Source organism: Bufo gargarizans, chromosome 1, assembly GCF_014858855.1.
Source record: "Bufo gargarizans isolate SCDJY-AF-19 chromosome 1, ASM1485885v1, whole genome shotgun sequence".
NCBI classification, from domain to species: Eukaryota; Metazoa; Chordata; class Amphibia; order Anura; family Bufonidae; genus Bufo; species Bufo gargarizans.
In genome coordinates, this window is record NC_058080.1 from 472921908 (window position 1) to 472945538 (window position 23631).

The following is a 23631-nucleotide window of genomic DNA, read 5'->3' on the forward strand; positions in this document are numbered from 1 at the left end:
GATTGTGGACCCAGGCATTCGGTCCACCTATTAGGGTGCTTTGATGCCATGTGGTGGATCATGCTGGTGGTGGTGAGGTTGCTAGTGTTCATGCCCCAGCTCATTTTGAAACCGCACAGGTTGCAAATGACAATTCTTTTAACTTCCTGCACTTGCCTCAAAAACGGGCCAGATTGGGGAACACCTTCCCCTTGGCAAGGGAGATTGCAGCAAGGGGGGTGCTCCTGGGAACAGTTGCAGGCCTGTTTGGTGTGTCCTGCCTTCTCCCTTTTGTCACCCCACTGCTTCTTCCAGCCTGTTGCGGTGCTGCGGATCCCTCCCCCTCTGTACTGCTGTCCTCGCTTGGCTTGCCACCTTTCCACGTTGGGTCAGTGATTTCATCGTCTACCACCTCCTCTTCCACTTCCTCACTCTGGTCATCCTCCTGACTTGTTGACCTAACAAGAACCTCACTTATTGACAACTGTGTCTCATCCTCATCATCCATCAACCTCTTGAGACACGAATTGACGTTGACTTATGGGCAAATGTGTATCATCATCATCTACCTTGTAAGACACTAATTGCCATTCCCCACCGTCATCTTCTTCTGACTGTGGAAGCTCAAGAGTTTGGGAATCAGTGCACAAGATCTTTTCATGTCTTTCTTCAAGCGGGCTTGGCAAGAGGCCCAAATCAAGGAATAACACTGTAAAGAGCTCCTTGGAATATCTGAGTGTGGGATCACTTGTTTGCCAAGACTCCATGGTAGGAGGAAGGTGGCTCAGGGTGAGGATTCTGTTGACCAGACTCTTGGCTACTGAGACTGGATTTTGTGGAAGACAGGGTGGTGCTTAACCGACTGGAAGCATTATCTGCTGCAATCCTAACCGGTGTCCTGCGCCGCCCTGCAAACTGGGACATGAAGCTGGGTATCATGCATGAGTGTGTTTGTTGTGCTCTGGCAGCAGGCAGTTTCACCGCGCCCAGGGCCATGGCCTCTACATGCACCATCAGCAGCACGGTCATTTCCCTGTCCCTTACTGCTCTCCTTGAGCATATTAAATGGTATATATTCTTGCAAGTATGTCACACATACAGTAGCGCAGGTTTTGTAATCTTATGTGCAAATAAATTACACTGAATGTCACAGATATTTAGGATGTGCAAATGGTATACAGGAGATGTAGCGCAGGTAATGTCGCTGTTACCAGCAGCTAAGAAAAAAATTACATTGAATGCCACTGATATTTAGGATGCGGAAACTTTATACTGGAGATGTAGTGCAGGTAATGTCGCTGTCACCAGCGGCTAAGAAAAAAATTACACTGAATGTCACAGATATTTAGGATGTGCAAATGTTATACAGGAGATGTAGCGCAGGTAATGTCGCTGTCACCAGCAGCTAAGAAAAAAATTACATTGAATGCCACTGATATTTAGGATGCGGAAACGTTATACTGGAGATGTAGTGCAGGTAATGTCTCTGTCAGCAGCGGCCAAACAATTGCACTGAATGTCACAGATATTTAGGATGCGCAAATGTGACATTACAAATGTAGCAGAGGTTGTCTCACTGTCAGCAGCGGCCAAAAAATTGCAATCAATTTGGCGCAGGTTGCGCTAATTATATATATTGCAGCCAGAAAAAATGATAGTCCTTAAAAGGACTTTTGGGTATCTAAAACCTTTTAACAGTAAAACTTGCCTAAAAAAAACTATTCCTGTCCCTACACTATCTGCCCCTTCTGCTGCAGCTCTTCCTGACTAAGGCCTCTTTCACACTACAGTATGTCCATTTCAGTGTTTTGCGGTCCGTTTTTCACAGATCCGTTGTTCCGTTTTTTTGCTTCCGTTGTGGTTCCGTTTCCGTTCCGTTGTTCCGTTCCGTTTTTCCGTATGGCATGTACAGTATACAGTAATTACATAGAAAAAATTGGGCTGGGCATAACATTTTCAATAGATGGTTCAGAAAAAACGGAACGGAAACGGAAGACATACGGATGCATTTCCGTATGTGTTCCGTTTTTTTTGCGGACCCATTGACTTGAATGGAGCCACGGACCGTGATTTGCGGGCAATAATAGGACATGTTCTATCTTTCAACGGAACGGAAAAACGGAAATACGGAAACGGAATGCATACGGAACACATTCCGTTTTTTTTGCGGAACCATTGAAATGAATGGTTCCGTATACGGACCGTATACGGAACGCAAAAAACGGACCGCAAAACGGAAAAAGAAAACGGTAGTGTGAAAGAGGCCTAAGACTGAGATGAACCACTTGTCATCTTGTGCTATATAGCACCCGATGACGCATTCCGGCCAGCCAATCACTGTAATGCCAGTAACAAACAGTGATTGCCAGTACATCCCCGCACATTTATTGGCTGCGTAGCAGCCAACAAGCGTGCGGGGAGGAGACTCGAGAATCGCACTCGAGCACACGCTGTGTTTGGCCGAACACCGCGATGTCCCGAGCATCGCTATGCTCGAGTCAAAATGGTGTTCGGCCGAGCATGCTTGCCCAACACTAAATTTGATATTATTTGCGTTTGCATCATTTGTTGTATTTTGGAGTTATCTTATTCTGTGACTGTATTTTGGGACCTGTAATCAATATGGGCGAAACTAATAATGTAGTTGGCATCCAAATTGCATGGCAGATTTTATTCTGTTCAGTACAGTTTTATTAAAGTGTATCTGTATACCGAGGTACAATAAAGGATTACAGAATACAGATCATATCCTTATAGTCTATGCATGCACAAATTATATCTCTAACTTTACCACTACAAACCCGCTACTCTCTTTATATGGCGTAAACCAATGTAATTACATAACAAAGTTACATTATTTTTCAGCCATTTCTTCTTATAGTATTTGTCTTTAGGTTACAAATAGCAGCACAGATATTCCAGGAGGAAGCACAGTAAAATAATTTTCTGAAGCTTTGCAGGTTTAAAGCAAAGCCTTTCAAGTTAGAAGGCAATGAATAATTGTATAGTGCACTGATAAGTTGGCTCTGGTCTTGGCAAATAGATTGCAGAGCTTTGTACTTCACCAATAAAGAACCTTTATGTTGGTTATTATAGGGTACAGTGTTACCTAGATACATTCAATTTGCTTGCTCCCAGGCAATGTTTCAATCAATACTAGGCACTACAAAGAGCAGAAGGGATGCATATTACAAGGCAAAGACAAGAGAGAGACCATTCTCTGATGTTACAGTGATGATGGCAGGCTGATAAAGAAATATTATCCAAGAGAGTCATATATTTAAAGGCTTTGCTTCAGGATCAAAGGACATAACTTAAGAAAGAGTCAAAAGCCTATGCTTGGGTGCTAGTGTTAAAGCTAAGCTCCACTATCATGAAGTGAAAAAAGCAGATACATTGAGAATAACCCTAATCAGCATCTCAAGGAAACCGCATAGGAAAATGAGCTTCAGCTTATTTTTTTAGCTGCTCTACACAACAACAAAATAACCAATTAAGGGTAGGTTTACATATGTGGCACAAACTCTGGTAGTCTGTTTCAGAAGATACTGAGGTTTATCATATTTGGCATCAGATACTGCCATGCACAACTGGATCCCCGTTGACTACAACATGCATCTGACAGGGATTTGGATACTTTTTGGTATAAATGCTGACTTTTGGCTGGGCAGCTGTATTTGTCATGCCAAAAGGCTGAATTTTTGCCAGAAAGGTGCCATATCCCTGTTGGATGGGGATCCTGTGGTGCATGGCAGTATCCATCTATGCTGGATACTCTGAACTTTGTTAGTCTGTTCCACTGCCAGAAACAGACTACTAGGAGTTTGTGCCTCGTATGTGAAACTACCATAAGCCCCCTTCACCATGGATTTTGCCTGGCGTTTCTTTTTAGCTTCTAAAAAAGGCTGGTAAAAGCATGTTTTTTTTTCTGTTTTTTTTCTTTACTTTGCTTAGATACATGGAACAAAGGTACTCAAATAGAAAAAAAAAATGCTACTAAAGAGGATTTGTACTATGTTTCAGAAGGTTCAGCTATCATATGGAGTTGATGTTTTCCTTGCAACAACACACCAAAAAAAGCATGTAAAAAATGCATGAAAAATGGCAAAAAGTGGCAGATACCGTAGTTCTTGCCTTTAGCTATATATAATAATAATTGCTGCTTACTGGAAAATGTTATCTCTGTGATTGGCTAATACTATAGCTTTGCCAGCTTGAAGCTTATCTCTCACATCTTCTGGTACATTTGGGTAGATGTATCTCTGAAATACAAAAAATAATAATTTAAAATCACAGACCAGTGTGGTTTTGTTCTTATGCCAGCACTGTTTTGGTAATTGTATTAGCTTTCAGTTCGTACTGAATGTAAGTCTGTATATAAAATTGGCTCTTTTCATCATCATTTCCGAGTTGTATATAATTATCAATAATTTAACACTAGCCAAATTCGGCTCCGTCATTCATTGTTGTGATGTTTAAAGGAGTTGGCGATTAATATAGGCTAAATGGACACGTTGTGCAACACAAAATATATAGGTCCCTTTCAGTTCACATGAGCTTCTTGTGAGAAGGCCCCTAAATATTATGCAAACACTGCACCTCCGGGAGCCAAAATGGCAGTGGTTATGTGGTTAAATCAAGTGATTGTCTTCATATTCACAAAAGATGATGTTGAAGTGAATGAATAAGAAAGAGGTAATGTGATTAAACCACATGATAGCCGCCATTTTGGTTTACGTGGATATGGTAGGCGATTCGGTGAGCTGTTTACAAAGCCCATGGAGTGGCAGCTACGGGTCGTTCTGACAAGCATCTCTGGTGAGCTGTGAAGTTCCTATGTCTTTACTATGACACTGCATGGACTGGTGGCCAACCACTTTAACAAATTGGACATCCCTCTACAAATGGAAAATATTGTAGGAATAATAAATATAAATTAATGCCACTATAAAGTGCTTAAGTAATACAACCATGCTACCTTCACAAAGTTAAGAAATAATGCCACTATAAAGTGCTCAAATCATACCACTAAACAGAGAGAAAATAATACTACCTTAAAGTGTCTACATAGCACCACAGTTCATAGAGAATATTGCTATAGTGAGCTCAGAAAATACTACCCTATAGTGTCCAAGTAATATTCCAACAGATAACTAAAATACCACCATCCACTAACCAAACAAAGAACAAATAGTACATACTGTACATTCACCAGGCTAAAGTAAATCATAAAATTGCCAGTTATAACCATAGGGTATATATACTAGACAACAAAATGCCCATTCAATATAGTATCTTCACTCAATAATAAATGTATAAAACATTAAGTATTGGTATTCAGTGGTCTTTTACTTACTTCATGTATTACCGTTGCAAGACTTGTTCATGTCACTGAAGACTTACTGTGTATTGCTGCATATTTTTTGAAATAGCAAAAGTAATTTTCACTGCTATCATGGTTGCATGCCAAGTAATTCTGCTTTAGAAGTCATTTTACTTGCATGAACAACAACATCTTTCTGAGCTGGAAATTAGGCGTAAAAACTGTTCCATTTTTGCCAGCTCTTTGGCGCTTTCTGATCTAGGTTCATCACATGTAATGAAACCTAATGCTGTAATGTATTGAAATAATGATTATGGTTCAGGAAAAGTGTCCTCTGGGGCCTGAACTGTCAAGAAGGCCCAGGGCACAGGAATATGAGTTACTGGCAGAATAAATAGCTAATCTAAAATCTAGAATGGTAATAACAAATACAGCATGCTAAAAGTAATGTGGGTCAGGGGATAGGGTTATTTCATTATAAAACACGCAAATAAACTCAGTTATTCATAGAACAATAAAAGTAGATGACATGTAGAGTGTCAGCAAATTTCCTGGATTAAAGCACAATTTAAAATGAGGTGTCACCAGAAATCACAGTACTTCGTTAAATTAACCAGTTCCGTTTGATGAGACTTCCATATAGCATAGATAGCATAGCGCGCTGGCTAACTGTGACTCAAAATGTGCTACTTTTTCATGCTGTGTGGCAGAAGAACTGCCAGTGCAGTGCTGTCTACATCAAAGCAACGCATCTGCATTGGTCATATGAAAAAAAAATGTCTACTATATTTTCGCAAGGCTTAGTTAGGTCAGCTTTAGTCTTTTAGTATGTGTTTGAAGTATCAGAAGTATAGAAGAAATAACAGCCGGCACTACTGAGCATAATATAATGTCAGTAACACTCTCTTCCAGGGAACATGCAGTGAAATCGGTGGTGCTCTGCTAGAGCAACAGTCGAATAATCGCATAAATGAAAAATAGAGGAAAAAGCGTCACTCACCGAATCTTCACAAAACGTAGCTTTATTGTAGGTTAAAACACAGCAGGTGCGGGTCTTAAATGCAGCAAAGTAAGGCAACAGCCGTTTTGCGCTAAGATCGCGCTTTGCCAAGCCCACTGTGACGTGGTGGAGGAGCTCCGTAAATACCTGTCTCCTCTAAAACACGTCACAGCCAGACAGGTGAGTCAATCATGCATACGGATCACCTCTGTAAATAAAGAGAACATTAAAATGATAAAAATCTAACAAAGACAGCAAGGTCAAGTCTGTCATTAAAACCTATGGCATCGGTTTTGATGATCCATTCGGCCTCTTTCTGCAATAGAATGCGTTTCCTGTCTCCACCTCACACAGGTAAATTGACTCCTTCGATGCTTGCACATTTTAACACTTCTTTGTTACCTCGATGCACTTCATTAACATGTTCTATGAGGCGCATGGCTCCGGTACCTGTTGCAATCGATCTCTTATGTTCTCTAAACCGCACATACAGGTCCTTCTAAAAAAATTAGCATATTGTGATAAAGTTCATTATTTTCTGTAATGTACTGATAAACATTAGACTTTCATGTATTTTAGATTCATTGCACTCAACTGAAGTAGTTCAAGCCTTTTATTGTTTTAATATTGATGATTTTGGCATACAGCTCATGAAAACCCCAAATTCCTATCTCAAAAAATTAGCATATCATGAAAAGGTTCTCTAAACGAGCTATTAACCTAATCATCTGAATCAACTAATTAACTCTAAACACCTGCAAAAGATTCCTGAGGCTTTTAAAAACTCCCAGCCTGGTTCATTACTCAAAACCGCAATCATGGGTAAGACTGGTGACCTGACTGCTGTCCAGAAGGCCATCATTGACACCCTCAAGCAAGAGGGTAAGACACAGAAAGAAATTTCTGAACGAATAGGCTGTTCCCAGAGTGCTGTATCAAGCCACCTGAGTGGGAAGTCTGTGGGAAGGAAAAAGTGTGGCAGAAAACGCTGCACAACGAGAAGAGGTGACCGGACCCTGAGGAAGATTGTGGAGAAGGACCGATTCCAGACCTTGGGGGACCTGCGGAAGCAGTGGACTGAGTCTGGAGTAGAAACATCCAGAGCCACCGTGTACAGGCGTGTGCAGGAAATGGGCTACAGGTGCCGCATTCCCCAGGTCAAGCCACTTTTGAACCAGAAACAGCGGCAGAAGCGCCTGACCTGGGCTACAGAGAAGCAGCACTGGACTGTTGCTCAGTGGTCCAAAGTACTTTTTTCGGATAAAGGAAATTTTGCATGTCATTCGGAAATCAAGGTGCCAGAGTCTGGAGGAAGACTGGGGTGAGGGAAATGCCAAAATGCCTGAAGTCCAGTGTCAAGTACCCACAGTCAGTGATGGTCTGGGGTGCCATGTCAGCTGCTGGTGTTGGTCCACTGTGTTTTATCAAGGGCAGGGTCAATGCAGCTAGCTATCAGGAGATTTTGGAGCACTTCATGCTTCCATCTGCTGAAAAGCTTTATGGAGATGAAGATTTCATTTTTCAGCACGACCTGGCACCTGCTCACAGTGCCAAAACCACTGATCAATGGTTTACTGACCATGGTATTACTGTGCTCAATTGGCCTGCCAACTCTCCTGACCTGAACCCCATAGAGAATCTGTGGGATATTGGGAAGAGAAAGTTGAGAGACGCCAGACCCAACACTCTGGATGAGCTTAAGGCCGCTATCGAAGCATCCTGGGCCTCCATAACACCTCAGCAGTGCCACAGGCTGATTGCCTCCATGCCACGCCGCATTGAAGCAGTGATTTCTGCAAAAGGATTCCCGACCAAGTATTGAGTGCATAACTGAACATAAATATTTGAAGGTTGACTTTTTTTGTATTAAAAACACTTTTCTTTTATTGGTCGGATGAAATATGCTAATTTTTTTAGATAGGAAATTTGGGTTTTCATGAGCTGTATGCCAAAATCATCAATATTAAAACAATAAAAGGCTTGAACTACTTCAGTTGTGTGTAATGAATCTAAAATATATGAAAGTCTAATGTTTATCAGTACATTACAGAAAATAATGAACTTTATCACAATATGCTAATTTTTTTAGAAGGACCTGTTTACCAACAAAATCTCACAGGGACAGTAGATCACATAAACTACATAGGTTGATTTGCAGTTAATAAATTGGCAAGCTACATGCGTCTTTCTTCCAATCTGAATATGTGTCCCTATGTGCATGGAATTGCCTTTTTTTTCTGTATTTGTGACCCGCACCTGCTGTGTTTTAACCTACAATAAAGCTACGTTTTGTGAAGATTCGGTGAGTGCCGCTTTTTCCTCAATTTTTCCTTTATGTGTTCGAAGTATACTTGGTGGAAAGCTAAAATATATTAAACCTGTGTTTCACTCTTAAAAAGCATATCAAATATCTTTAAGCGTTTTTGGTCTGCGAATGTCATCATGATTTACTGTTCTTTGGGTATTAACATAGTCTGTGATTGGTGTGACCTTTTAATTACCTAAAATATGTTGAAAGATCTACTTAGTGGCATTTAGGTAAACGAGGCTACTTTCTCATCTGCGCTTTCCCTTTCTGCTCTTGACATCCGTCATAGGATCTCAATAGCGGAGGAAAACGCTCAGTTTTGTCCCCGTTCATTGTCAACGAGGATAAAACTGAACTGAAGGGAACAGAGTGCATCAGAATGCATTCCGTTCCATTTCATTGTGTTTCCATGACGCACACAAAAGTACTGCAAGCAGCGTTTTTGAGTGCGTCATGGGATGCGGAGCAAGACGGATCCCTCATGATTCACAATGTAAGTCATTGCTGACGGATCCATTTTCTCTGACACAAAATAAAACAGATCCGTCACTCATTGACTTACAATGGAGTTCATGACGGATCTGTCATGGGTATTTTAGAGCTAATACAACTGGATCTGTTCATAACGGATGCAGATGGATGTATTAACTAGATGGAAGCATTTTTGCTGATCCCTGCCGGATCCAGCAAAAACGCAGATGTGATAGTAGACTGAAAGAGCTGAAATGTTGCTCTATCTACAATGGCTGCCACACTGGCACGGACACCCACACTGACATTCCACGATCTTCAGCACTGCCTCCTATTGAAATGAATAAGAGGCAGATAGGATGCAGCGGGATTTCGGTGAAATTTTGGCATGGCTGTCCGCATCAAAATTACACGTAAATAAATTAGGTGTAAATAGCCCCTAAAAGGCATGAGGGGAGGCACAACCAGGACAGTGGTGGTCCAGTTTACAAAACAGTCAGACCACTTGCTCAGGTGGAAGCATTTTCTACATTTCTTTCAGAATCACAGCTGGGTTTACTCTCTAAAGAATTAGACAGTCATATTTAGCTTGTAAATCATTGTACTTAAAAGTAGCTCCATGGATGAAATACCAAAAGGTAATTGTACATATGAGCAACTCACCAATAGTCTCTTATACTGTAGTGTATTGCATTGTATGTATTGTTGGGTTTATCCCATGAAAACAGTTTATCACAGGACAGGTTATCAATGCATGATCGCTGGTATCCAACCACCGGATAGGCTTGCCACCTGCCTGTATTTTTTATTTTTTTGAGGAAATATGTAGGCGATCTTATTTATTTTCTCCCTATAAGATTTTTTTACACCCACCAAAAGTGGTGAAAAAAATAATATTGAGTCTTATAGAGCAACTTCTAATGACCACTTCCATTATGTAAGCGGTCATCAGTATGCAGGAAGTGCGGGGAACAATAAGTCTAGAGCTGCACAAGCTGTACTCGCCTCTCCTTGGTCTTCTTCCAGGCAACGTCCATTCACAGTGCAGCACGGAACAGAAAAAGACCAGGGAACGGCGAGGGGTAGCGTCGCACAACGCAGAAGAGATATTTTTATTTTTTTAGGTCTCATTTGTGGATGGGGGGGGGGGCGTCTGATGTGAGGCTGATGGAGGTTGCGGTTCTGACTGTGGGATCTGATGAGGATTGGGGTTTGGTCTGATCTGAGGGTTGCCACCCTGGATGGTAATTTATTGCCGATGACAGGAATTTCTTTCTATAAGCAATATTATTTGCCGGTATTTTACAATCCTTTGTGTATCGCTCATCAGAACAGCTTTTACCCCCCCCCACACACACACACGCACACACTTGTGTTAAGAAGAAAATAAATAAACACTCACATTCCCCATTTGATCGCACCACAGTGAACACTCTCTGCTCACTGGATGTGCAGGACAGGGACCTGCGAGACGTTATCACACTGGACCGCATGTCCTGACCTGAGCTTCCAGTCAGCACCGAGTGTTCACTGCCGGCCCGAGCAAATGGAGGAGGTGAGTGCTTTTTTTTGGCACAGAGAAGAGAAGGGGCATCAGTAATTCTGGGAGCACTAATAGAGGCATTACTATTACTGGAGGGGGCACTAATAGGGATATTACTATTACTAGGGGGCACTAATGGAGGAAATACTATTACTGGGGGCACTAATGGAGGCATTACTATTACTGGGGGCACTACTAGGGGCATTACCTATTTCTGGGGGGCACTAAATGGGGACATTTATATCACTGGGGGCACTAATGGAGGCATTATTATTACTGGGGGCACTAATGGGGGCATTACTATTACTGGGGGCACTAATGGAGGCATTACTATTACTGGGGGCACTAATAGGGGCATTACTATTACTTGGGGCACTAATGGAGCTATTACTATTACTGGGAGCACTAATGGAGGCATTATTAATTCTGGGGGCACAACTATTACTGGGGGGCACTAATAGAGGAATTACTGGGGGCACTAATGTGGCCACTATTAATACTGGGAGCCACATTATGACCTCATGTTAAGCCACACACCCACAGCCACACCCCCTTTGGGGTATGGTTTAACTTGGCCGGTATTTTTTGTTGGAAAAGGCAGCAACCCTACCAATGGGTCCCTAACTGATCACTAAAATGGGGTCCAAAGAACCCTGTTCCTTTTCGCTGCTCAACCACCACGAGGAGGAGCAGTGGTACACATGTGCACTGCCACTTCAATGTGGGGGAGATTTATCAAACTGGTGTAAAGTAGAACTGGCTTAGTTGCCCATAGCAACCTATCAGATTCCACTTTTCATCTCTAAAGGAGCTGTGAAAAATGAAAGATGGAATCCGATTTGATAAATCTCCCCGAATGTATTTACAGTGTTACCGACATTACTTATGTACAGTAGTGTACATATAAGCTGTTAATCAGTGTCTAATCACATAGATCATGTACATGAACTCAGCAAGGCCACACCATTTACATCAATTACACAAATTGCATATAACTGAAAATGAAGCTTTTGAATGAATTTCTCAAGATTCAAGGTTAAGCAAGGTAACTGAGCATTATTCAGCGCCTCTAATTTATTCTGAAGTCCTACTTTAGACAGATCAAAAGATCTTCTCAGTGTCAGTAAGAAATTGCCTAAGAATATACATTTAGACTGTAAGGGGCTCCTTCATCTAAGATTCTCATTCATCTCATGACAGATAAATAAGGGACTATGTCTATGTGTCATTATGCACTGCCCTGATGTCCTGTACATGAAAGCCTATACATCAAACAAAGTAAACCTCTTAGATAGTTAAATCAAATGAAGTTAGATTTAGATTTTTGAATCAGGGCTGCATTTTCAGCTGGTGCTGTGCTGCTTTAAGAGTATAATAACTAAATACTTCCCATTCCACCTACACATCGCACATCCATCATGCCATACATACTGTACAAGCCATAGATGTGCACAGCCCTTTTAAATCAGGTGGGCCTACAGGGGTAAGAAAATGTGTGGCATGCTTCATACTTACATTTTAGGCCGCATTCCCACATACGTGGATTTTCATGTACCACGTATACGAGTGTATTACTGTACAGCAGCGGTGGCGCGAAGCGTGCGGCATCATAGCAACCACGTATGTGTGAATGCGGCCTTAGTCTACTTTCCGCTATAGCCATGCCCTTTGAATCACACAAACATATCTCTCTATCTGTATACATACCGTATATGTACACTGTATAATCATCGAGCCCTGTATGGCAGTTTTCTGCTGCAAAAGAGTTGCACATTTTGGCCTGCACAACTTTTTGGGATGTTTATGACACTTTTGCCACTCTTAAAAAGCGGGGGTAGGGGGTATAGTTAGCTATGACTTTTCAAAAAGTCACAAAAAAATGACACTTTGAATTCAGTAATGGAATCTGGGGAAAAAACTGGAGTAACATCTCTGGAAATCGTTGAACATGTATAAAAGTTATCAAATAACATGCAACATTTTATAAATTTGGCACAAATTGTGTTAACGCAGATTCAAGCAAAACTGACTTCAAAAATTCACCTCACGATAAATCTCCTCCACAGAACCAGCTAGGGTCATTGATACTGTACTTCTGCAGTATTGAGTAGCGCCTACTGCCATGATTAACAGTAGCGTGTGGAGCCATCTTTGTCTGCCAGTTCTGTGCCTTGTTGACACGTACATTATAACGTTAATCTCGGTGCACTATACACCGTACTGATATGAACTACTACTGTACAATTATTATGAAGGTCTAGACAAAGAAACTCACTCAGTTTTTTAAAAATATCTTTCACAGATTTTGTGTTGGATATTAATGGGTAATATAATTCTCACGTCTTTGAATTTCCAAGTCTCCCAGGGGGTTACCTACCATTGAAGCAGACCACGTGACTGCAATGTGCCCAGGGTGTGAGGAGGTTTGTCGCTGAACTCCTCCTGTTTCCCAATATAAATCCACTTCATTTTCATGCAGCCACCACTAGAGGGAGCTTAGGTCACAGGGATTTACAGATGTCACTGGGTCAATGATTTCTGTAGAAATGAATATGCACTGAGCTCCCTCTATTGGTCACTGCAGGCAGTCAGTTTAATAACATACTGTAGGGCAGATGTACAATTAAAAATGTGCCAGTTTTTTTTTCATTGGCAATTGCAATACCCAAATGCAGAAATACAGAGAAAACACAGGTAGAACTCTAACTCTATATACACTGTATGTTTGACCTAGTTAGATAGGAATTTGGTTCCACTTCCAAGTTCTAGACATGAAGGTCGGTTTCCGATATTTTAATACTGATGACCCACACCTATCAGACATTGGGAGCATATCTTAGCAGCATGCTCCCAATGTCTGAGGTGAGACAACCACTTTAAGTATCCCATTACTGAAACATTGCACGTTATATCCATTAGTCTAAGCAACATTCGCAATGCAAAATATAATATGTGCATTGGGAATATAATATATACCCAATGTATGTTCATTGACAAAAAAATAACCCACTGTCACTGTCATGACAGGACTTCCACCTGGCATTTATTAGGATAATGCTTGCCGACACACAGCACATACAATATCTACGTATGCACACTTATCAACCATAGGATGAAAGCTATCTGCGTAGTATTGCATAGGACATGGACTTCACAAGACAGGAACCTATAAAGGTGTCCTGTGCTATCTGACACCAAGACACTATTTGCAGTTTGTTTGCGTCCTGTAATTTGCGAGGTGTGTCCTCCATGAATCAGATTTGTTTTTTTCAAGAATATCATGAGGCCCTGGGGAATTTGGAGGCCAAGTCAACACTCTGAACTACTTTACTCCTCATACTGTATCTAGAAGATGAAAATGATTCTTAAGACTAAGCCACCTTCTTCCATCTCTCCTTTGTCCACTTCTGGTGCTCACATGTCTGTTTGGTCTGACTGTGGACTTTGGTTTGTGGCTATGCAGCTCCATACACAGTAAACTGCAGTGCACTGTGGATGTTCACGTCTTTCTATCTTACCCAAAATTAACTTTTTCAGCAATCTTTACTACTGTAGTTCTTTGGGAACTAGCCTCTGCTACTAATGGCTTATGAATGAGCCTTGGGCATGAATGACCCTGTTAGGGGTTCAACTGTTATCCTTCCTTTGGCCAATTTTGTTAGGTACCAACCAACAACAAACCCCTCAAGACATGCTATTTTGGAGATGCTGTCTACTGTTCATTGAACAAATTTCATATAAGTTATGAGATATACAAGAGCAGATCTTACTTTACTATCCCACTGTCATATATACTGCATACCAATCTTACTTCTAAAAATATATATATTGCCTGCCAGTAATGCTAGCAGAGCTCAGAATATGACCCACTAAGCCTAATAATACCTTATACTCAATCTGTCTCTTGACAATATCTTCATGGATTGTGCATTGCAGTTTTAAGGTGAATCTAGCCAAAAGAGAATTTCTCATTTTTCCACAAATTGGTCCGATGCCTAGTTTTACTATAACAGCTGATGTTATTGACATAAATCTGATTGACTACATACACTAAATCTAAGCATTCCTTTCCTTCTATTTCCACATTACCAGTGACAGATAGCTGGCAGCTTTATACAACCCAATTCTATATCCAGTAAGACAGGAGTAAGCAAACAGTACTGTACATAAAATATCAGCGCTGAAGATAAAATGTACAGTTTATGTGTACCTGATTTCCCTTTTTTAACCCCTTAAGGACCCGCGCCGTACATGTACGGCGCAGATGTCTGTGACTTAAGGACCAGGGCAGGATCACTGATGTCGGTGCATTAACCCTTCATGTGCCGCGGTCAGCGCTAACCGCGGCATGTGAGATGTCCATTCAGGGAGGAAGCAGCCATCGGGTCCCTGCTCTGCTGTGACAGGAACCTGATGGCAGGGAAGGCAGCCCTAGATATCACTTAAAAATATAATATATTGCCGCGTACGTATCGACCGGCTCTATAAAAATCACATAACCCCTCAGGTGGACACCATCCAAAAAATAAAATAAAATACTTTTTTTTTGTCAACTTACATCACTAAAAGTGCAAAAAGGCATATGCACCCCAAAATAGTACCAATGTAACTGTCATCTAAGCCCGCAAAAAATGAGCCACTACCCAAGACAATCGCCAAAAAAATAAATAAATATGGCTCTCATAATGTGGAGACACTAAACATTTTTTGGGGTTTAAAAAATGCTGTTATTGTGTCAAACTTAAGTAAAAAAAAAAACTTACATTACATAAAGTGTAATAGCAAGCAATCAAAAAGTCATATGCACCCCAAAATAGTGCCATTCAAACTGTCATCTCATACCACCAAAAATATACCCTACCCAAGACAATCGCCCAAAACATAAAAAATAAAAAAAACTATGGCTCTCAGAATATGGAGACACTAAAACATGATATTTTTTGTTTCAAAAATGATATTATTGTATAAAACTTAAATAAATATAAAAGTAGACATATTAGGTATTGCCATGTCTGTAACGACCGGCTATTCAAAAATATCACATGACCTAACCCCTCAGATGAACACCGTAAAAAAAAAGCCATTTTTGGACACCTTAAATCACAAAAAGTATAATAGCAAGTGATCAAAAAGTCATATGCACTCCAAAATAGGCCAATCAAACTGTCATCTCATCCCGCAAAAAATGATACCCTACCTAAGACAATCGCCCAGAAAAAAAAGAATAAAAATATGTCTCTCAGACTATTGAGACACTAAAATATTTTTTTTTGTTTCAAAAATATTATTGTGTAAAACTAAAATAAATTAAAAAAGTTTACATATTAGATATTGACGCATCCGTAAGAACCTGCTGTATAAAAATATCACATAACCTAACCCCTAAGGTGAACACCGTAAAAAAAAAGTGTGTCAAAAAAGCAATTTTTTTGTCACCTTGCATCACAAAAATGTGTAATACAAAGTGATCAAAAAGTCATATGCACAAAAATGAGCCCCTACATAAGATAGTCTCATAGAAAATTAAAAAAAACACTACGACTTTCAGAATGTGCAAACACTAAAATATATATTTTTTTCAAAAATGCTTTATTATGTAAAATTTTAACAAACAACCAAAACACGTTCATAACAACCTGCTCTATAAAATTAGCACATGATCTAACCTGTCAGATGAATGTTGTAAATAACAATAAATAAAAACTGTGGCAAAACAGCAATTTTTTGTTACCTTGCCTCAAAAAAAGTGTAATATAGAGCAACCAAAAATCATTTGTACCCTAAAATAATACCAACAAAACTGCCACGTTATCCTGTAGTTTTCAAAATGGGGTGACTTTTTGGGAGTTTCTACTCTAGGGGTGCATCAGGGGGGCTTCATAGTGTCAAAAACCAGTCCAGCAAAATCTGCCTTCCAGAAACCATATGGCGTTCCTTCCCTTTTGCGCACTGCCGTGTGCCCATACAGCAGTTACGACAACATATGGGGTGTTTCTGTAAACTACAGAATCAGTGCAATAAATATTGAGTTTTGTTTGGCTGTTAACCCTTGCTTTGTTATTGGAAAAAAAAAGTTAAATGGAAAATCATCCAAAAAAGTGAAATTCAGAATTTCATCTCCATTTTACATTAATTCTTGTGGAGCATCTAAAGCAGGCATGCTCAACCTGCAGCCCTCCAGCTGTTGCAAAACTACAACTCCCAGCATGCCTGAACAGCCTACAGCTATGAGCCTACAGCAGGGCATTGTGGGAGTTGTAGTTTTACAACAGCTGGAGGGTGCAGGTTGAGCAATGCCTGATCTAAAGGGTTAAAGGGTTTCTATCACCAGCTTTAACCCTATTAAGCTAGCTGACTTTAGCGATGTGCTAATATTGGCTAAACCCAACTATCCTATTCCTACTTTTATCTATGTCCCCATTACTCCAGAAATCTAACCTTTATAATATGCTAATTAGCCTCTAGGAGCAGGGGGGGCGAGTTGTTCCTGCTCCTAGAAGCTCCGTTCTCCCACCTTTGTCGCCTCCCTCCAAGTCCTGATTGACAGGGTCAGGCAGTGCTTGCATCTGTCTGCCAGCCTTGTGCTCTGGTGAAATCACACGCCATTTAGCATTCAGCACAGGTGCGATGAGTAAAAGATGCTCGCAGGCTGCCAGCTTCCTCACCGGGCCTGCGCCAAATACTGAACGGCGCGAGATTTTACCAGAGCACAGGGCTGGCAGACAGATGCGAGCGCTGCCTGGCCCTGTCAATCTGGACTTGAAGAGAGGCGACAAAGGTGGGAGAACGGAGCCCCTAGTAGCAGGAACAACCCCCCCCCCCCCCCCCGCTCCTAGAAGCTAATTAGCATATTATAAAAGTTAGATTTCTGGCGTAACGGGGACATAGATAAAAGTAGGAATAAGCTAGTTAGGTTTAGCTGACATTAGCACATCGCTAATGTCAGCTAGATTAATAGGGTTAAATCTGGTGACAGAATCCCTTTAACAAAGTTAGTAAAATCTGTTTTGAATACCTTGAGGGTAAAATGAGGACACTTTTTTGGAGTTTCTACTCAAGGGGTGCATCAGGGGGTCTTCAAATGTGACATGGCAGCTTAAAATTAACCCAGTGAACTATGCCTTCCAAAAACCGTATGGCGTTCCTTTCCTTCTGCGCCCTGCCATGTGCACATACAGAAGTTTGCGACCACATATGAGGTGTTTCTATAAACTACAGAATCAAGGCAATAAATATTGAGTTTTGTTTGGCTGTTAACCCTTGCTTTGTTACTGGAAAAAATGCATTAGGGTACTTTTACACTAGCGTTATTCTTTTCCGGTATTGAGTTTCGTCCTAGGTGCTCAATACCGAAAAAAAAACATGCTTCAGTTTTATCCTAAAGCATTCTAAATGGAAAGCATTCCATTCAGTATGCATCAGGATGTCTTCACTTTAATCCCTCGTACAGTATTTGGCCGGAGAAAATACTGCAGCATGCTTTTCTCCAGACAAAATTCCGGAACACTTGCCGGAACGCCAGATCTGGCATTAATTTCCATTGAAATCTATTAATTCCAGATCCGGTACCTAGTGTTATGGAAAAACGGAGCCGGTTTCCCGGTCTGCACATACGCAGACCTTTAAAAATGCAAAACAAAAAATATTGGATCAGTTTTTCCAGATGACACCGGAGAAACGGATCCGGAATTTCAATGCATTTGTTACACGGTTCCGCATCCAGATCCATCTACAAATGAAATTCGTTTGCATACAGATTTCCAGATCCGGCAGCAGTTCCGGCAACGGGAAATCACATTGTATGATTTCTAATGAATTAATTGGTAATATCCTCTGTAAAATAAGTATTTGGTCACCTACAAACAAGCAAGATTTCTGGCTCTCACAGACCTGTAACTTCTTTTTTAGAGGCTCCTCTGTCCTCCACTAGTTACCTGTATTAATTGCACCTGTTTGAACTTGTTATCAGTATAATAGACACCTGTCCACAACCTCAGTCACACTCCAAACTCCACTATGGCCAAGACCAAAGAGCTGTCGAAGGACACCAGAAACAATATTGTAGACCTGCACCAGGCCAGGAAGACTGAATCTGCAATGGGCAAGCAGCTTGGTATGAAGAAATCAACTGTTGGAGTAATTATAAGAAAATGGAAGACATACAAGACCACTAATAATCTCCCTCGATCTGGGGCTCCACACAAGATCTTATCTCATGGGGTCAAAATAATGATAAGAATGGTGAGCAGAAATCCCAGAACCACACGGCGGGACCTAGTGAATGACCTGCAGAGATCTGGGACCAAAGTAACAAAGGCTACCATCAGTAACACACTACGCTGCCAGGGACTCTCTACGATCCCCCTGTTTAAGCCAGTACATGTCCGGGCCCGTCAGAAGTTTACTAGAGAGCATCTGGTTGATCCAGAAGAGGATTGGGAGAATGTCATATGGTCAGATGAAATCAAAGTAGAACTTTTTGGTAAAAACTCAACTCGTCATGTTTGGAGGAGAAAGAATGCTGAGTTGAATCCAAAGAACACCATACCTACTGTGAAGCATGGGGGTGGAAACATCATGTTTTGGGGCTGTTTTTATGCAAAGTGACCAGGACGACTGATCTGTGTAAAGGAAAGAATGAATGGGGCCATGTATTATGAGAGTTTGAGGGAAAACCTCCTTCCATCAGAAAGGGCATTGAAGATGAAACGTGGCTGGGTCTTTCAGCATGACAAACACACCGCCCGATCAATGAAGGAGTGGCTTCGTAAGAAGCATTTCAAGGTCCTGGAGTGGCCTAGCCAGTTTCCAGATCTCAACCCCATAGAAAACCTTTGGAGGGAGTTGAAAGTCCATGTTGCCCAGCGACAGCCCCAACATATCACTGCTCTAGAGGAGATCTGCATGGAGGAATGGGACAAAATACCAGCAACAGTGTGTGAAAACCTACAGAAAATGTTTCCCCTCGGTCATTGCCAACAAAGGGTATATAACAAAGTATTGAGATTAACTTTTGTTATTGACCAAATACTTATTTTCCACCATAATTTGCAAAGAAATTCTTTAAAAATCAGACAATGGGATTTCTGGGTTTTTTTTCTCATTATGTCTCTCATAGTTGAGGTATACCTATGATGAAAATTACAGGCCTCTTTTTTTAAGTGGGAGAACTTGCACAATTGGTGGCTGACTAAATACTTTTTTGCCCCACTGTATGTAAGCCTCACAAAGTGATGGATAAACATCGTCCGGGACAGTTTGCGAACACGATCGCACGAGTGAACCGCAAGTTTGCGGCAGGCCCCATTCACTTTAATGGCAGGCGAACCTGAAAAACCTTCAGCTTATATTTGCAGCCACCAAATACTTTGTAGAAGTGTACAAATACTCCCACAACATGGACAGTGACATACTAGAGGGAAATCAATAACAAAAATTCCAACAAAAAATATGTATTTTAATCAGGGGACATTTTTATGCGCCTTAAAGGAAAATTCTCTGAAATGTGCCCTGTTGAAGCCTAGAAATTTTTTATTTTAGGCCACAGGAGTACGGGCCTTAAAAATTAGACATTCACCAGACATAGAAGAAAATTTTGATTATGTGGCTCGAGGTACATTATGCGGTCGATGGATACAAATTTATTGTAGGCCACTGGACTACAGGCCCCAAACATTAGGCATTCATGGACAGAAAAAAAATCAAGTGATTATGTGGCTGGAGGTATATTACACGGATAATGGATATAAATTTTACTGCAGGCCAGTACAACTACAGGTCAAATACATATGTTTAGAAGAACTAAAAATATTAAATTGGATTAAAAACATGGCTAACAAAAACCCCCCTCTTGAAAAAAAAAAAAAAACTAATGATAATAGTTGAAATTCGATAGCACATGGTTGTCTCTGGTGTTGAAGAATTCCTCCGAGGTCGCAACAATTATTCATTCACCGTACATAAAAGTAAGTATGTGACTGGAGGTCTATTAGACGGTAAATAGATATCAATTTTCCTTAAGGCTAGAACAAATAGAGGTCAAATACATATGTTTAAAAGAACTAAAATTATAAAATTGGATTAAAAACATGGCTAACAAAATCCCCCCTCTGGAAAAAAACCCTAATGATAATAGTTGAAACACATGGTTGTCACAGGTGTTGAATTCCTCTGAGGCCCAAAACATTAGGCATTCAATGGACAGAAAAGGCCTTTTATGTGGCTGTATTTATCAGGGATCAATATTTGTTCTGGGTGGTGGCGGATATGTCTGGGCTGGCATAAGGAAATTCAGTTAAATGTGGTCATCACAAGTGTTGAATTCCTCCGAGATCTATGCCTCATTCATTTGTAGAATGACATTTTCCCGGCCTGCTACAATATGTCCTTGACCCTGGTGTATTTGAAAATGAATTGCTGCACGACTAAGTTCAGGATGCGTGCCATGCATGGCACGTGTGTCATTTTGCCCTGTTTCAGTATGCTCAGCAGATTAGCACCGCTGTCACACAACACTTTACCAACTGTCAAATTGAGGGGTTAGCCACTGATCGGCCTGTGGCCGCAAAGCTGATAGGAGTGCTGGATCAATGTGGCTCTTGGCTTCCAGGCACAACAGCCGCAGAACAGCATGGCAACGTCTCACCTGGCACGTTTATTTCAAAGTGATATACAGCATTTTGACAAGGCTGTATGCTAGAAGTTTAAGGGCCTCTGGATAAGCTTTTGTCTTCAGGAAACACTAAAGACACTCAGAAAGAAGTTTAATTGCCTTTGACTGTCCATATTAGATAAACAAAAATATAATTTGCAATCCTATCCACTGATTTTTACTTATATTTATTGTATTTTACTAATAATAATATTTTAAGGGCCATACTGTGAATGCTTGTGATGCTATTTTAATTTTTAATTGTGTGACAGCTGCATTTAAAAGGAATGCATGCAATCTCATGTACTGTATCTGTAGCTCAATAGTTAAAATCAGTAGTGTTACAAAAAGTCACAGTGCAGCCCAGGTCTTACACTTTAATAGTGAAGTTTGCAGAAATACAGTTAAATATTGCTGTATTTTTTTATCTATTTCATGTTAATGAATTTCTAACCTTAATGAAGTTATGCAACTTGCTTATATTGATGACCTATGCAAGGTATGTCATCAATATCTGATCGGCAGGGGTATGACACCCAGCATCCTGCCGATCAGCTGTTTGAAGGGGAGGCGGTTCTCCATGAAAGCGCTGCTTCGTCATCATTGCCCAGTAGCGGTGGCATAGTGTAATTACAAGTACTCACTCCAATCAAGTAAATGGAGCAAGTACTTGCAATTACTCATTTCCGAGACAACGAGTAGTGTAATGAACAGAAAGCAGCGATTGCATGGAGAGAGGTTTCTTCTGCAAAAAGCTGATCAAGTGGGGGTGCTGGATGTTGGACCCTTGCATATCAGAGGTAGAGCTTGCTAGAAACTCATTTACATACCTTCTTCCCAGAATTCTAGAGGAGAATTGCCTGGACTATAAGACTCCTCATGCCAATTAGGTGGTCTCTATAAGAACATATAGTATCACCCAAATCCTGACCTAGGCCTCTCACCCAGTTAAACCAGTACTCTCTGGTCTTCACTGATGAGGGGCAATCACCCAAAACAGCTGTCTGAAGATGAGGTGCTGGCTTGTTTATTATCCAACTCATGTTTCAAAGCCTGTTTAAAAGGTCAATCATTGACTTATAGGATAGCTGCCTTACACCGGGCAGCATTAGAGACAGAGGTTACCAAGAGCTAATTTGCCTACCCTGTAACATTAAGATTATAAGGAGTCTGGTTCCCAAATGGAAAAACATGGGTGGGTACATCTGACCCACAGTTAACTTTTTGAATAGCCTGTACCTATGCTATTATTCTAAATTTTTCTTGAATAATTCTTAAACATAACTGAAATTTAACAAGCTTTGAACCCTGCACATTTCATTAATATTACTTATTCACTTTCTGCAGGAGCTGGAGGATGGTCTCCTCGTGTATCTAATAAATACCAATGGCTTCAGATTGACCTAGGACAAAGGACTGAAATTACAGCTATTGCAACACAAGGCAAATATGGAAGTTCCGACTGGGTAACAAGCTATCTGCTTCTGTATAGTGACACTGGCAGGAACTGGAAGCAGTATCATCAAGAGGAAGGCATTGGGGTAAGTTTTCTTAGCAATAAACTTCATATAAATTTCAACAAACCAATACTTCCAGCAACTGCAATACAGTTTCATGATTTAATATTCTTCATGTCTCCATGCGAAATAGCAGACTGAGCTAATACATTTCACAGCCAACTATTTTGTTGATATCTATGAAATGATACTTATATTTTGAACTGCTTTAGCATGAGATCATAAAATTTACCCACGGAAAGAATTTATATTAATGTGAATCTGTTTTATGATCTAAACAAATGCAACCAGTATACGGTATTGTATTTTTATGATTTTATATTGGTCATTCAATGAATTCAGGGCAATATGCACAGAGATATTGAAATAGTTCCATGCAGCTCCAGAAAACCAATGCATATTGTATGCTCTATACAATATGCATTGGTTTTCTGGAGCTGCATGGAACTACTATCAATATAAATACATGTATTTTCATATTTGTGTTAGGCTCTATTAACACTGGTGGTAGCTCTTTTCCCTCAGTTTTAGTTGGTTTCTGATAGCCAACACAGCAGCTCATGCTTCACTAATCTATTAGTAAGTAATCCCGATGAACCCAATATAGGTTGTTGGAGAAGAACAATCACAACACATCAGTCATAATAATCATTACAAAGCAAATGTTTCATATGTTTATGAAGCCTATAAAATATCCTTGTTAACACTGGTCATTTCACCAATGTGGGCAGAGGGTTTCCCATGATTAATATAAAACTGAAAATCAGACATCATATAGTACATGGCAATCTATTTCTAACAAACTAAGAACCAGTCCCAAAACTCACATGGATCCAGAG

The 23631-nt window shown here is 40.5% G+C and overlaps 1 protein-coding gene across 1 annotated transcript in view; it reads left to right on the forward strand.

The window, feature by feature from the left end:
• LOC122927916 (contactin-associated protein-like 4) overlaps positions 1-23631 on the forward strand; it is a 468829-nt gene that overhangs the window by 46508 nt on the left and 398690 nt on the right. The window contains exon 4 of the mRNA XM_044280254.1: positions 22623-22816. Within this exon, the coding sequence (XP_044136189.1) occupies positions 22623-22816 (194 nt within the window). The remainder of the gene's footprint in view (positions 1-22622; positions 22817-23631) is intronic.